The sequence below is a fragment of the Sorex fumeus genome, unplaced genomic scaffold (genome assembly GCF_029834395.1).
Source record: "Sorex fumeus unplaced genomic scaffold, SorFum_2.1 ptg000044l, whole genome shotgun sequence".
In the NCBI taxonomy this organism is placed as follows: domain Eukaryota; kingdom Metazoa; phylum Chordata; class Mammalia; order Eulipotyphla; family Soricidae; genus Sorex; species Sorex fumeus.
In genome coordinates this window covers 21,995,635-22,011,468 of record NW_026606101.1, presented here as the reverse complement: position 1 = coordinate 22,011,468, position 15,834 = coordinate 21,995,635, and the positions used below count along the sequence as shown (strand labels likewise).

Below are 15,834 nucleotides of genomic sequence, written 5' to 3'. Positions count from 1 at the left end.
AGAAACGGTTGGAGCGGGAATCCCGTGCTGAGCAGTGAATGACTGTGACAAGGGGATTCCAAGTCAGCTCTAGAACCAACCCCAGGCTTAACAGAGCTGCCGGTTTTCTTCTTTGTTCTGCTCGGCCCTGGGTTGGATGGGTTGGGGGGCTGGGGTCCTGCAGACTTATCGAATCAGACTCTCCCTCTAGATCCCCACCCCTGCCCGGTGCTCAGCAGGGGAGCTGGGCCAGCCTCACTGGCACTCAGCACAGCCCCCCACCCCCCTCGAGGCCAGGTGCACGTTGGCACTGGGGAACACAGGAGTGAGGGGGGCTCGGGGCTGGGCCTCCTTCCCCAGGGCTCACCAGGTTTTCTCCCCTCCCGCAGCACCATCCTGAAGCCCCTCACCATGCCTGACATTCAGATCTCGGAGGTGGACGCGCCGGCTGAGAGTGAGGAGAAACTGAGTCCAACAGGTACAGCCCTTGAGTCGGGCGACAGCGGCGCAAGGATTGGTGGCGTCCATGTCTCCTGTTGCTTATCTGCTCAATAAATAAACCCCACAGGGTTCAAAATGCAAAGGGGGCAGAAAAGAGTGCACTCTAAGGCCTGGCAGGAGGGCTCCGTGGCTGTGAAAGTACCTGCCTAGCAAGAGTGAGGCCCTGAGTTCGATCCCTGGTCCACCCACATACACACTTTGGGTTCTCTTTGCTGTCTGGAGCTGTTGGCATCACAATAGAGTGTGTGTCCTCTGACGCATAGTCAGGCATATGTGATCACCACAGCTAGGAGTGTGACCCCCCCCCCCCAGCGAGCATGTGTGTGAGCACCACACAGAGCCCTGCAGTGAGCACCAGAGGGGAGCTCTGTGACCCATGAGCACTGCAGCAGCAGCAGAGAATGAGTGGCAGAAAGAACCAGGATGGGGAGACGGCCCAAAGGGTCTGAGCACATGCTTGCTCTCCATGCGGTCTGGACTTGATTCTTAGCTCTGCATTCTCCCTATAGCACTGCCAGGGGCGACTTCCAACCGCAGAATCTTGAGTCGTCCCCACCCCCACCTCCAGCACCAGCAGGTATTGCCCAAACCACCCCCCCTCAATAAAACAAAACCCTCAGTTTTTCCCCTGCTCTTCCCACTTTCTGCCCAGTCTCTCCCGAGGAGCTGATGAAGGCCCCTCGCCCAAGAAGGAATTCTGTACTGACCTAAGCCCACACATGCCAATATGTCTTTCAGGCTGAGTATCATTTTTCTCCTTCCTCTTTCTCTTTCTGTGCTATAATATCCTGCACATCCCTCTTCCTCTCTATTTGTCGTGGCCATTGGTCCATACAAACCTACAGAGGGCATCTGAACCCTGGCACCGGGGCCGTGCCCACCATTTGGAAAAACGACGACGTATCTCCTGGCTCCCAATGGCCAGACTGCAAAGTGGCATCTGCTCTTTCCTATGATGGGCAAAGTTGCAGTAGGTGACCTAGCGAGACACATGTCAACTCACCCATCTGTCAGTGTCTGCAGGATTCTTTCCAGCAGAGTTGCCTGGACGTTAGTTTTCGCCCTGTGCATTTGTGAGTTTGCAAAATCTTCCAAGTCCTGAGATCATGTTTATCCCGTGCCAGGCACTGTTCCGAGTGCTTTATCCCAATGAATTCACTCAATCCTCACAATGACCCTATGAGGTGGGTGCTTTTAGTCTCTCTTTTCTTCTTCTTCTTCTTTTGGGGGTTCTTTGAGGGCCACACCTGGTGATACTCAGAGGCTAGTCAGGATTTGTCATGTGGGGGTGACTCCTGGCTGTGTTTGGGGGACCAAGTAGCACTGGGGATTAAACCTGGGTTTCTAACATGTGAAGCACATTTCCAGCTCACTGAACTAACTATCTATCTCCCTGGCTCCTAGATGCCCAAATTTATTTATTTATTTAGTGGGGGGAGGTTTGGGCCACACTAGGTGGTTCTCAATGCTAACTCCTAACTTTGTGCTCAGGGATTACTCCTGCCCAGGCTCTGGGACCATATGGAATGCCAGGGATTGATCCCAGGTTGGCCGTGTGCAAGACAGGAGCCCTACAGGCTGCATGATCTCATGATCTCTCGGGTTTCTCTCCCCATTTTAAAGATAAGAAAAGTGAGTCACAGAGAATGATGAATTGGGCCTTGGCCTTAGCCCTGGCTCCCAGGCCTGTGCAGGGAACGCTTCCTTGGATATGTCTCAGTAAATGGACACTATGTCCCCACTCCCCAGCTCCAAACAGGAAGTCCTATCCCACATACCCCTGCTTGTGGGGAGACAGTGGGAGCCACAGCATTAACCCTGAGGAGCTCCCGCTGATGGTCTCGGGGGCCAGGAAGACAGAATCCTCTTTGTCCTTCCGCCAAGGGCATTGAGCTGGAGTTCTCCGAGCTCCCTGGAATGTTTGTGCAGGACTTAAAGGTCGGATATTGGAACATGGTATGACTGAAACTCAGTCATGAGCTACTTTGTAACCATGTATCTGAGAGATTCAATTTTGAAAAAAATCATATCCCACACACCAAAGGAAAAAAAAAAGAAAAGAATCATCTTCCTCCTCCCTCCCAGACTCCAGAGGCCTGAAGCCCGTACAGGAAGACACCCCACAGCTGATGCGCACACGGAGTGACGTCGGGGTGCGTCGCCGCGGCAACGTGAGGACCCCCAGTGACCAGCGGCGAATCAGACGCCACCGCTTCTCCATCAATGGCCATTACTACAACCACAAGGTGGAGGGCCTGGGGAAGGGTCTGGGGAGGAGGGGGCAGCCCCCTTCCTGGGTCGCAGCACCTGAGGGTCAGAGACACCTGGGAAACCAAGTGCGGGCTGTTCAGCCTTGGGGTTAGGGGCGAGTGGTAGGTCTGGGGGCTCTGGGAAGCATGAGGGATGTCCGAGCAGCCCTCCAGGTGTGGGGGACCCATAGGCACCCCTCATCTTCTCAACCCTGTCCCTGCTCGAGCTCACGGCTGCCCCTGAGGCAGAGTGGTGGGACCCAGCCTGGGGGTGTTGAGCGCTGAGCACATGCCCCCCTGCCTGCTGACCCTGTGTCCCCCCTGAGTGTGACTCCAGGAGGAAGCGTGTGTTTGGGGGCACCAGTCACCGGGCCGCCCAGAGGCTCCTTGGAGAAGCCTGCCCCTCTCTGTCCCACTGGCCTTCCCCAGTCTGCCCCCCTCTAGTGTCCCTTAGTGGGGGCTCAGGGCCCAGCCTGCGGCTCCCGGGAACAGTGCATCTCATGACCCCCGTCTTGCAGACGTCCGTGTTCACGCCGGCCTACGGTTCCGTCACCAACGTGCGCATCAACAGTACCATGAGCACCCCACAGGTCCTCAAGCTGCTGCTCAACAAATTCAAGGCACGTTCGCTCCAGGAACCCCAGGGAGTGACCCAGTGGGGGCTCGGGGAAGTGTGGGGTGAGGGCAACGTGGAGGGTCTGGAGGTCCTAAGCTCTGGCTTCTCCGGGCAAGGCGTTACGACTGGGAGCATTAGGAAAGCAAGGTCCTACCTGAGGCAGGTATTCCAGGGCAGAAAACGGGGGATACTCAGGCTAAGTGAAATGAGTCAGGAAGAGAGGGGCAGACATAGAAGGACTGTAGTCATTTGTGGAGTATAAAATAACCTGAGACTGACACCCCAGGACAGTAGACACAAGGGCCAGGAAGATTGTCCCATAGTTGGAAGCCTGCCCCATGAGCTGGGGGAGAAGGCAGCTGGGATAGAGAAGGGATCATTAAGACAGTGATGGTTGGAAGGATTGTTCAGGATGGGAGATATGTGCTGAAAGTAGATAAAGGAACAAACATGATAACCTCTCAGTATCTGTATCGCACACCATAATGCCCAAGAGAAGAGAGGGAGTATGGAGGAAATTGTCTGCCATGGAGGCAGGGGGAGGGTTGGAAAGGGGGGTATACTGGGGACATTGGTGGTGGAGAATGTGCACTGGTGGAGGGATGGGTGTTCAATCATTGTATGACTGAAACTCAAACATGAAAGCTTGTAACTGTATCTCACCGTGATTCGGTTAAAAAAAAAAAGCAGGCGAGGGAGCCCTTGGGCAGAACACAGTGGGCAGGAGAGAGAGTGCAGGAGGGCTCTCCGGTGCTGCTGGCACCATGTGTGGTGACACCATGTATGGAGTGATTCCTGAGCACAGAGCCAGAAGTAGGCCCTGAGCACTTCAGGATGTGCTCCAAAACACTCCCTCTCCCAAGCAAACGGGGGTGGTGTGAGGAGGGCGCAAGGTTAGCATGTACGAGCACAAGCTCTCAATGAGTATCTCTGGCTCCTGATACAGATTGAGAATTCGGCAGAGGAATTCGCCTTGTACGTGGTCCACACCAGTGGGGGTAAGTCCCAAGAACGCTGCACTTGGAAGGGGTTAGTTTGCTCGAAATGGTAGGTTAGAGATGCCTTCTGCCTCATTCAGTCTTGGATGCTTCCAGAGGTTCTTTACCCCCGAGGCTAGGAAATGTCACAGAGGGTCACTCAAGAAGTCTTATTACCGAACACCTCTCAACAATGGAGCTGGCTTCTCTAGAGGTGGCTGGAAGCTGTCCTTCACTGTGGCCTCTTCCAAGGGGGGTGAGGCACAGTGCTGGCGTTGGGGTGACGGAGGGGCAGACTATTGCTTCTAAGAAGGCCTCTGAAGGGGGCTGGAGAGCAGGTAGTACAGCAGGCAAGGCACTTGTCTTGCATGCAGCTGATCCCCAGCACCCCATACGGTCCCCTGAACACCACCAGGAGTGATCTCTGAGCACTTCCGGTGTGGCCCTAAAAAACTAACAAGCAGAGGAAAGCCTCTCTAATCACTGCTCAATGAAAAATCAGTCTGGTCATAGCTGCGGAGGTGTCTGGTCACGCTGGGCCTCTGAGTTGTCTAGGCCGTACAGCGAGCAAGGCCTCAGGCTGCCCCGGCTGTGTGTGTGTGTCCCAGAGAAACAGAAGCTGAAGAACACGGACTACCCGCTGATCGCCCGGATCCTGCAGGGCCCCTGTGAGCAGGTCTCCAAAGTCTTCCTCATGGAGAAGGACCAGGTGGAAGAAGTTACCTATGACGTGAGTGTCTTCTGGTCAGGGGTCTGTCTTTGGGAGAAGGGCCGGGGCGCACAGCTTAGGGGCATCTGGTCTCCTGCTCTGCCCTTCTTGCGGTCCCTGGGTTTCTTGAAGCAGTGATGACTGCGGGTCCAGGAGAATAAATAGGGGTGAGGGTGGGGATAAGGAAGACGGGGATAAGGGTGTGTCCACAAGAGAGGCGGGCAGGGTGCTTGGGCACGTAGTGGAAGGGAGAGATTTCTTGAGGCCATTCAGATCCCCAGCAATGCTCAGGGGTTACTCCTGGCGGTGCTTGGGGGACCCTATGGGATGCTGGGGATCGAACCCGGGTCAGCTGCATGTAAGGCAAACACGCTCCCCACTGTACTTTCACTCCAGCTCCTAACAGGCTAAGGGTTTGCAGTCCCTCTCTTTAGCCACTCCTGGAAGTGAGCAGCCTAAGATAAGTTTCCTCTTGCCTTGGATGGAGGACATGAGCTGAGTGGTGAGAGGTATCCATCAGTTTTGCCTACAGTTAAACATCCCCCAAATGGAATCACGGACAATACCAAATGTTGACTGCTGTGCTGGGTGTCTGCAGGCTGGGGGCTGAAGTCAGGTCTGCCTTGTGTGGCCATTCTGAGAGTCAGGCGCCCAGGACAGGGATGTCTGGGGACATGGTTCTTATAGGATGCTGGCTTGCATGCCGTCCGTCAGCCAGACCCAATTCCACTGAATCTGTTGGTAGCATCCACTCGGATGTAACTTGTATCGTTGTAGAATGAGGCAATTCCCGTTTCAATGGCCAAAGGCCAAGACCCACCCCACTGGCCAGAGCAAGTGCCATAGCCAAGCCCAGCAGGAACAGGGTGGGGAAACATAAGAAGACTGGGGTGGGGAGGGAATCCACACCAGACTCTTTTCACTCGGGGCTCCCCAGAGTGGGGTGGGTGAGAGCCCTTCCCGCCCCAAGGGACCCAGCCCCGGCAGCCGACCTCCATTACCCAACCACCGCCATGCTCCAGACCACTTGCCAGACACATCATAAGACACTTCCTTCCCATTTTCATAATTACCACACCATATTTGATGGGGTTCAGACATTAGGCAACAAATCATAGGAGAGCCCAGCAAGCTACCGAGAGTATCCTGCCCACGCGGGCAGAGCCTGGCAAGCTACCCGTGGTTGTATTCAATATGCCAAAAACAGTAATGATAACAGGTCTCATTCCCCTGACCCTGAAGGAGCCACCAGTCGTTGGGAAAGACGAGTAAGGAGAGGCTGCTAAAATCTCAGAGCTGGGAGGTATAGAGACATTACTAGCGCCCCTCGAGTAAATCGATGAACAAGGGGTAACAGTGAACAGTGATAACAGGTGGGTAGAGAAGGGTGGGGGTGGTTAACCTCGGCTCACACAGAGCCTTCCTCAGAGGCTCGGGATTGAAGTCAGGTCGGCCTTCACATTTTGGAGGCCTGGCTGAAACTTAGAAAGGCAAATCATCATTCTCAGCCACGAGTTCTGAACATTCCAGAGGAACAGTAGTTTGACTGTTATGGGTTCTGATCTCTCTCTTTGCTTCCCTGGATCAAGAGAAAGCTCATGCCCAGGCTTTGGTCTTGGACTGAGAGCGCTCGGCTCTACTCCCTCTGGCCTCCTGAAGAATCAGGCTTGGTCTCCTGCTTTTGAGGAAATCCTGGATGAGTGCAGAGTAGATTTTTCACAGCTTTGTACCTATTGCAAGAGATGTGCCAGAAAGTTCGAACATCATTCTGGGATGTTCAGACATGTCCTAGACAGACTTCTTCTTCCTCTCCAGGTGGCACAGTACATTAAATTTGAGATGCCCGTCCTGAAAAGCTTCATTCAGAAGCTCCAGGAGGAAGAAGACCGAGAAGTTAAGAAGCTGATGCGCAAGTAAGCCCCTGCTGCTGTTGGATGTCTTTCTGGGGTCCGTGTGTGTGTGTGTGTGTGTGTGTGTGTGTGTGTGTGTGTGTGTGTGTCAGCCCTTTGATAGAAAAATTGCCTCTGGGACCTAGCTCTTGGGATTTTTCAGAGGAGATCCCATTGGTTAGCCTGTATCCCACATGGGAGTGGTCACTCTTTTGTGTTATAGACCCTTAGTGCAAGACAAAAAAAATATCCTGGGGGATTTCCAGAAGCTCCTGTGAGCTGGAACAGTAGAAAGAGCCCCTAACCTCTGAAACCTTTCCTCCTCCCTGTTGAACACTCTTTTTTTTTTTTTGAGGGGGGGAAACCCTCAGTGGTGCTGAGGACTTATACCAGGCTCTGTGCTCAGGGATTACTCTTGGCAGGTCTCAGGGACTATATGGGATGCCAGGGATTGAACCTGGATAGGCTACATGCAAGGCAGGTGCCTTCTGCTGTCCTATTGCTCCAGCCCTTTGTTGAACATTTCTACTTAGGTGTTCTTGAGTTAAAAGCCTTTCTTAGGGAAGAATTATACATATATATATGTATATATACAAACACATATATATGTATACATATATTAGATTGTATTTCATGGATATGACAGATAAGTTGATTGACTTTTGGCGGAAGAGGATGAGAGAGAAAAAAACAAAACTATATTTGATTTTTGGGCGATCATGTCTGGAAAGGCGGGGTTTCATTTATTTGACACTTAGCTGGTGCCAGACACTACAAATATCATGTGCCATGCTGTGCCAAGTCCCCAACACCAAGATCGTCATAGAGCTCAATATAGAGCTCAGAGGATGCTTATCCCGGGAAAAGAGATGAAACTTCACTCGCTGGCAGTCCCTGGGTCCCCGTGCCTGGTCCTCCATGTTCAGCCTCTTCAAGGGCAGGTGTTGCGGTGAGGTGGGACCACACGGAGTTGCTCTTATTGGAGGCAGATGGTCTAATAGTAGCGTGTCCTGTGGTCTAGTATATTCTGCACCTAAGAGATGCCGTGGGCAGGGCCTGATGCAGTGTTCAGTCCACGGAGCCCTCTGAGGTGGTTACTCGTCCACCCTCTCCCGACACACAGTTTGGATTTGCTCTCTGCAGCTGGCGTTCATCCTGCTGTGGAAACGAACACAGGCAGCACCATGGCTAACCCACGTGGGCTGGCCCACGAGCAGCGCCGAGGGTCAGGGCAGCCCGTCCGCACCGATGGGAGTGTCCGGGGGGCTGGGATGGGGAGTGTGTTGTTTCCTGCTCGGCTGAAGTGATTCCTGTCCCCAGGTACACCGTGCTCCGGCTAATGATTCGGCAGAGGCTGGAGGAGATATCAGAGACCCCAGAAACTATCTGAGCCGACCGCAGGAGGGGATCTGGGACCACTGGGGCCGTCTCTGCTAGGAGAAACCCACAGGACGCTGGGCTCGGCCCTTCCAGCACAAATGACTCTAGCTCACCGCTCCCCTCCAAGGGAAAACGCAGCAGAGCCGGCCCACCTCGGAGTCCCACCCTCCTTCTCTGCACTTACCAGGACTTTACAAGGACTTCAAGTTTTGTTATAAGGCAGACCTAAAGTGTGTGTGTGTGTGTGTGTGTGTGTGTGTGTGTGTGCGCGCGCGTGTGTGTGCGTGCATGTGGGCTGCACACATATGTACATACATGTGCACAGCTCATGTCTGCGTGCCCACCTGGATGTTTTCACTGATGATGAAATTCCAAGTAACCAGCATCAAGGCTGCTTCCCGGAGCTGTCACCGCTCTGTGGGGGTTCAGCTGAGGTGATGTATCCTTCCCTTGAGTGCCAGGGAGCAGCCCCCTGTGTCTTGACAGCTCACCTTTTGCAGACAGAGATACCTCCGACCTCCCCCTCCCCACTCCCCCCTCCCTCCCGCCAGGCCAGCTGTGGGGGATGCTGGGAAATGAACCCGGAAGCAGCCCAGCCTTTGGAGCCAGAGGGAGGGCCCGAGGCTCTTACACCAGGGACTTGGAGGGCTTGTGATGCCCTGTGTGGGGTTGGCATATCCGGTCACCTGTGGGCCATCTCTCGGGGACATTTGGGATCCAGAGGTTTGGCTCTGCAAGCCCAGCTGCCACCCCAATTCTAGTGCCCTGAGCAGGCCGTGCAGGCATCCTCATGACTCCGGCTGGCTCGTGGCTTTGCTCTGGCTGGCGGTCAGGAAGTCACCCTACTTACAGACCCGTGGGGCGCCCGCAGACACGGAGGGAGCCGGTGGCCTCGGTCCACACCCCACTCCAGTTTGGAGACGATGTGCCTGAACTAGGACCCCACTTGCCAGGAAGCAAGTATGGGGTTCAGAGGGGCTGTCCTGGGCAGGGGCAGGGAGAGGATGGAATTGGGAGGCCTCTGCTTCCCGGGGTGATCTTTAGAAGGGACCCCAAGGTGGGGGAAGATAGCTGGATGCCCAGGTGCTGTGACCCACGGAAGAAGACCCAAGGCCAGAAGCAGGGTGCCAGGAGGGAGCTAAGCCAGCAGGATGGTTATCACTGAGCCTCTGGAACTGGGCAGGTGAGGAGGGGGGTCTGCACAGGGCTGTCCCTGCCCCCAAGGCCCCGGGGCTGGCTCACCGCAGGCAGCCAGCTGCCACCTGGTGTTCAGCTGAAGCCTCTTCACCCTCCTCCCTCGCTAGGCAGCACCAGGAGCTCCAGGGTGTGGGCTGGAAATCGGGGGGCCTTAGCACCTGGGAGGGTTTCCGCCTGCGGTGCAGGAATCAAAAGTGTGCCAAGAATCTTCCTTTGTGAGGGCCTGGAAGGAAGCTTCCTCAGTTCTGCATTGGAGAAAATGACTGGGAAAACATCCAGTCATTTTCATTATGAATGTCCGAGACCTTCACAGGAGGGAGGCTCATCGTTCTCCTTGCGGGGGGCACCTGGAGGGGGGATTTCCAGGAAGCACAAACTTCTAAATCATTGATTGAGTCGTTAGTGATGAACCACTCGCCCTGGGCACCCCAGACTCTTCTGTTGGGCGTAGGGTGCTGTGACCTCTAGGGACAGTGTCGGGACTTGGGTTCTGCTGGGTGGATGGTCCAGGAATCAAGCTCTCCCCAGCCCCTGCACGGCTCGCCACACGCTACCCTGTGCAGTTCCTCCCTTGCCCAGCCTGTTCCTCACATCCTCATGGCCCAGTGGGGAATTTGGGGAAAGTTCCTTTGAAAGGGCAGCCGCTGAAACAGACACTTCCCTGAGATTTTCTCACTGATATCACATGACTTTGCAGCTTTGAACTCCTGACTGTTTTGTCTGGGTTTATGTAACTGTGGGCAATGACCCTGAAATTAGTGAGGAACAAAAGGCCAATTTATATGGTCGCCCCTTTCTCCTCCTGTTTCTTCCCCCCTCCCCCTCACCTCCGGTCACCCCCCCCACCCCCACCTCAGCTTGTGAAAAGGAGCCTGGCCACATCTGTCTTGCTTTTCCCAGGACCTTGGGTTTCAAGGTGATCGAATGAAGGACAAGCCCCATGCGGCATAAAGCACATGGTCACCTTCTTGTAGTCCTGTCCACGGGAAGGTGATGAGTTACATGGGGGTGGGGGAGGGATTATTTTAGGGGGTGATTGACAAGCACAAGTAACCCCTCCTGGGTGCAGACCTGCTGAGGTCTGGGTACAACCCCAACTGTGAGTTCCGGTTGAGGTCAGAGAACCTGGCAACCACCCACCCACGCAAACACCCAGACCGGGGGTCAAGATTGGGTTTGGAGACTTGGAAGAGAAAAAGTTTCTCTCCTCTCTCTCCTCCCTACCAGAAGGAACACAGTCCTGTGTGCTCAAGCTCTCCAGATAGAGACATTTTATAAAAACTATAGATAAGACTGGCATAAAATAATAGCCCAAACCAAAAATATTCTCAATGCAGTGACCTCTTGTCAAAACTTCTTTCTGTGCATTTGGGTTCTGCGGGGGCATGGAGCACTCTGAAGATGGGTTATTTCCCAGTTCTGGAGCTCAGGAAACCTGGGGCCACAAATTCATCTCCAAGAGAAAAATATCTTCCTGCACACACACACACAAATCTCAGGGTCTCTAAGCGACCAGACCTTGGTGTGGTGACAAGAGATGAGACCAAGGAATATTTCTTGGAGAAGTTCTAATGGTGCAATACGAACTCCCCATAAGCAGTTTTACAGAAAGCCTGGCTTGAAGCAGATGAAGTGAGAAATTACCTAGAGAGGTGGAAATAAGAACTACCAGGCACCCCGCCCTCCGGGCTGATTGGCGGCACGTTGGCCCTATCTTGGCAGCCTACAGCGCCCCCTGGTGTTTAACCAAGCACAAGGCACAGTCCTCAGTAGCAGTCTCAGTTTCCCTGGGGAATCCGCTCTGGGGATCTGTTTCCCAAGCTGGTGGTGTCTGGAGTGTGAGTGATAGTGTTTTCCGAGGGAGTCCCCATCCGTCTTAGATTTGTGAAGTCTTGTCTTCATCCCAATTTGCCTTTCGGCCTTGGTTACATGACTTGGTTCCATGTTTGGTTCTGAACTTGCAAGCAGATGCGTTTAGGTCTCTTCATATTCTCGGACAAGGCCTCGGTCGGGAACTGTGAAGTTCTGCGAGGTTTCCTTTGAATGCACCTGATTTAGAAATGGTTGAAATAAAGCACTTTTCACAGTGGTGTCTCTGGGAATGGTCTCCGTCGGTCTCCTGGGCGGGAAGCTCCAAGTGTTGGGAGGACCGAGCAGAGGTATCTCCGGAAATTGATTTCCTTCCTCCGGGGCTCAGCCTGTGATGCGCTCAGACTCGCCAGAATGTTCCGAGAGGAGGGAGGTGAGCGGATGCCTTGGGAGCCAGGCCTTCGTGGAGTGGAGCGCTTTAATGAAGAGAGCTGCGAGATACCTATCAGTGGGGCTGGATATTGCGGGAAACTGCTCCCCTGTGGTGTTCAGAGGGTCTGGTGGTGGTGGTGGGGGGCCTTTCTGGAAATTCTCAGCTAACCAGGCTGCCAGTTCAATGCAAATATCTAAGAATGCCAGACTGCTGCAGGCCATACCATGGTACCTAGAGGTTTGCGGGGAATGCCCAGGGGTTCTTGGAATTGAACCTGGATCAGGTGCATGTAAGACATGCACCCTAACCACTGTACTATCTCCTGTTCTCTTCCTCCCCATCTGCTTCCCACTGAGGCTGGACTTTTGTCCTGATCCTCACCCTGAATTACTGGGGCCAACTTGCTGAACTGTTTTTCTAGCACTTGGTTTCTTTGTCTAGGAGGACTTGGTTTCTTCCTCTAGGAAAGGACCCAGACTCTAAAGGGGATGTAGGGATGACCTTGAATTGCTTTTGAAACTCCCCCAGGAGTTACCAAGCTTAGCACCTCACCACACCCCCGCTTCCCCGGAAGCCCAGCTAAGTTTCCATGGTGCAGAGAAAAGGTGATGGCTGATTTTCTGTGTCAGTTTAGTTAGGTCCCAGTACCCAAATCTTTTTTTTTTTTAAGCAAGGGGTGCTTTGGGTCACACCCAGTGGTGCTCAGGGGTTACTTCTGGCTCTGCACTGAGGAATTCTGGAATTCCTACTGGAGGTGCTTGGGGGACAATATGGGATGCTGGGTACTGAACCTGGTACCCAAATCTTTAATCAAACACTGGTTGAGTTGTTGTTGCCCAGGTTCTTTGAAGAATGATTGACCCTGAACTCAGTGAACTAGATCTGTAGGACAGATTTCCATCCCTATGTGGTGGGCTTCATCTAATGAAGGCCTCAAGAGGAAAAGCCCAACTCCCCCCAGGAAGAGGGAATCCCACCTCCACCTGCCTCAGACTTGAACTGCAGTATAGACTCTTCCTGGCTGTCCAGCCTTCTGGTCTACCTGCAGGTTGCAGATGTGCGAGCCTCCAGCTGTGTGAGTCAATTCATTACAACAAATATTTCTCCCTAGAAGTCTGAGCAATAGTACAGCAGTAGGCTCTTGCCTTACATGTGGCCGACCCAGGTTTGATCCCCTGCAGCCTATCTGGTTCCTAGGGCCTGTCAGGAGTGATCCCTGAGCACAAGAGTCAGGAGTCATCCTTGAGAACTCCTGGGGGTGGTCCCCAAATCAAGAAAAATAAAAGTATGTAAATGTTTTTAGACATCTCCAGCTCGTCCCCTCCCCATCCCCGCTACTCTCCACGGACTCTGGCAACACAATGTGGCTGTTCCGGGAAGACCGAATATTCAGTTGACCTCCTAAGAAATCTGGCCATGGAGCATGAAGCATGACCAATCTCATGTAGCCTCTAGAGAAAGGTCACATTAAAAATTGTGATTTGTTGGGGCTGGAGCGATAGCACAGTGGGTAGGGCGTTTGCCTTGCACGTGGCCGACCTGGGTTCGATTCCCAGCATCCCATATGGTCCCCCGAGCACCGCCAGGAGTGATTCCTGAGTGCATGAGCCAGGAGTAACCCCTGAGCATCGCCGGGTGTGACCCAAAAAGAAAAAAAATAAAAATAAAAAATAAATAAAAATTGCGATGAGATATTTTAAAATTAAAAAACAGTGGTTGGCAACATGATTGATAGTTGAGTTTTGGGCATATAATATTTGCATGCCGATCCCACCACCAGAGTCAGCTTTTCCCTCCCAGTGTTCCGATACTCCCTCCCACTCCAGCCTCACCCCATGCCCGCCTGTCAACTTGACAGGCACAGAATTTATTGCGATGTCCCATCTCCACCCCCAACAATGCTTGAAATATTTTTCTTTAAAAAAAATGCAAGGAAAAGTTTGGATAAGCCACTGTTCCCTTCGAGGACCTGTTTCAAATGCCTATATTTAGAATTTTTCCTCCCTGCTGTAGCAACTGACAAGTTGTTGCACAAACTAAGCTGGGTGACACCGAGGTGCAGACAGCTGACCGTTCCGGGAAGGGAGAGCGTCACGTGGACAAAGGCGGCCGAGAACATGGAGAAGTGGTCCATTGGGGACACCTCCCACACCCTGAATCAAGGCAGCCAGCGCCTGAAAGCACCCGATCCATATTAATAGCCTGGGTGCCACAGGGCTGGCAGTTCTTGGCTGGCTTTAGGGAAACAGATTTTGAGAAATAATTGGGAGTGTCTATTTTAGGTAGGAAGCATGGCTGGCTGGGCTGGCTGCGGGCACACGGCTTCACTGCGAGCGAGGCTCGGAATGCATTCAGGGTGTCGCTGAGCTAGCAGGCACAGACAGACCCATTCGAGGCGGAACTTGCTATTTTTTCCTTTGAGACCATGCAAAATGAACACCATTTCTTGTGCTGTCAACATGTAAGTATGTAAGGTCTGCAAATCTGCACGTCGACTCCTTCCTTCCTTTCTCTGTCTCCTTCCTTTTCGTCTGCTTCCCCTCCCTCCCTCCCTCCCTCCCTCCCTCCCTCCCTCCCTCCCTCCCTTCTTTCTTTCTTTCTTTCTTTCTTTCTTTCTTTCTTTCTTTCTTTCTATTTCTTTTCCTCCCTCCCTCATTCCCTCATTCCCTCATTCCCTCATTCCCTCCCTCCCTCCCTCCCTCCCTCCTTCCCTTCCTCTCTCCCTCCCTCCCTCCCTCCCTCCCTCCCTCCCTCCCTTCCTCCCTCCTTCCTCTTTCTTTCTTTCTTTCTTTCTTTCTTTCTTTCTTTCTTTCTCTCTCTCTCTCTCTTTCTTTCTCCCTCCCTGCCTGCCTGCCTTCTTTCTTTCTTTCTTTCTTTCTTTCTTTCTTTCTTTCTTTCTTTCTTTCCTTCCTTCCTTCCTTCCTTTCTTTCTTTCTCTTTCTTTCTCTCCCTCCCTCCCTTCCTCCCTCCCTCACTCCCTCTCCCTTTCTCTTATCTCTTTTGGGGCCACTCCTGGTGATTCTTCTGGCTCTGTGCTCAGGGATCACTCCTGGCGAGCTCAGGGGGCCATATGAGGTGCCAGGAATTGAACCTGAGTCAGTCAAGGAAAACATGCTACTCTCTGTGTTATAGCTCTGGCCTCTGCAAGTTGACTTTGGATGAGTAATATATAACAATAGGTAAATCAGTCCACACTTTGTAAGAGTATAAGCAAAATTAAACTATGAGTTCAAATGATATACATGACAATGTTTCAGACAGTATTGCAAGCTAGGAAGTGTGGGTGGGGGAAAGAGAGACACAAAGACAGACGAGACAGATGCACAAACACACACACATATACAGAGAGAGAGAGAGAGAGAGAGAGAGAGAGAGAGAGAGAGAGTAGAAAAATGTCTGCCATAGAGGCAGGCTAGGGGGGTTTGAGAGGGAGAGAAACTGGGGACATCAGTGGTGGGAAATGTACACTGGTGAAGGGATGGGTGTTAGAATATTGTGTGCCTGAAACCCAATCATGAACAACTCTGAACTGTGTATCTCACAGTGATCCATTAAAACAAAACAGAACTATAAGTTATTGTATGATTCTAAGTCCTGATTTACTCAGGATGGCTCTAATTTTTTTTATCTACTGTTTTAGTGTAACTATCAATAGTACCCTCTTCTACACTCAAATTGTGCCTATGTGGGTAATTAATATAGTCATTGTACATTGGCCCCCAAGACACCTTACATTAATTTTAACATATGAAGTTTTGTCTTGGGGGGCAGGGAGTCACAACTGTAAGCATTGAGGGCTTACTCCTGCCTCTGTGCTCAGGAATTACTCCTAACAGTATCCAGGGACCAAATGTGTGTGAAGGGTTGGAATTGAGGCCCCCCCCCCCCCACCTGCAGGACAAGTGTCTCAACCCCTGTACTATCTCTCCAGTTCAAAATTTTTATAAGAAAAAAGTTTTCAGTTGGAATTAAAATGGGGTTTTTTAAACTTCAGGATTGGAATAAAATTGGAAATCAAGACATGTTTTGCTAGACTGCAAAGGTATAATATAGATATTCTTTCTGCCAGTTGTTTGATTAGAGATGCTTTAAATG

General features: G+C 52.4%; 1 protein-coding gene across 1 annotated transcript in view; it reads left to right on the top strand.

Moving 5' to 3' along the window:
- RASSF2 (Ras association domain family member 2) overlaps positions 1 to 8,394 on the top strand; it is a 47,708-nt gene extending 39,314 nt beyond the window's left edge. The window contains exons 5-11 of the mRNA XM_056121837.1: positions 369 to 457; positions 2,566 to 2,726; positions 3,248 to 3,349; positions 4,292 to 4,343; positions 4,931 to 5,052; positions 6,847 to 6,944; positions 8,241 to 8,394. Coding sequence (XP_055977812.1) covers positions 369 to 457; positions 2,566 to 2,726; positions 3,248 to 3,349; positions 4,292 to 4,343; positions 4,931 to 5,052; positions 6,847 to 6,944; positions 8,241 to 8,310 — 694 coding nt within the window. The 3' untranslated portion in view covers positions 8,311 to 8,394. The remainder of the gene's footprint in view (positions 1 to 368; positions 458 to 2,565; positions 2,727 to 3,247; positions 3,350 to 4,291; positions 4,344 to 4,930; positions 5,053 to 6,846; positions 6,945 to 8,240) is intronic.
- Positions 8,395 to 15,834: the final 7,440 nt, after the last annotated feature.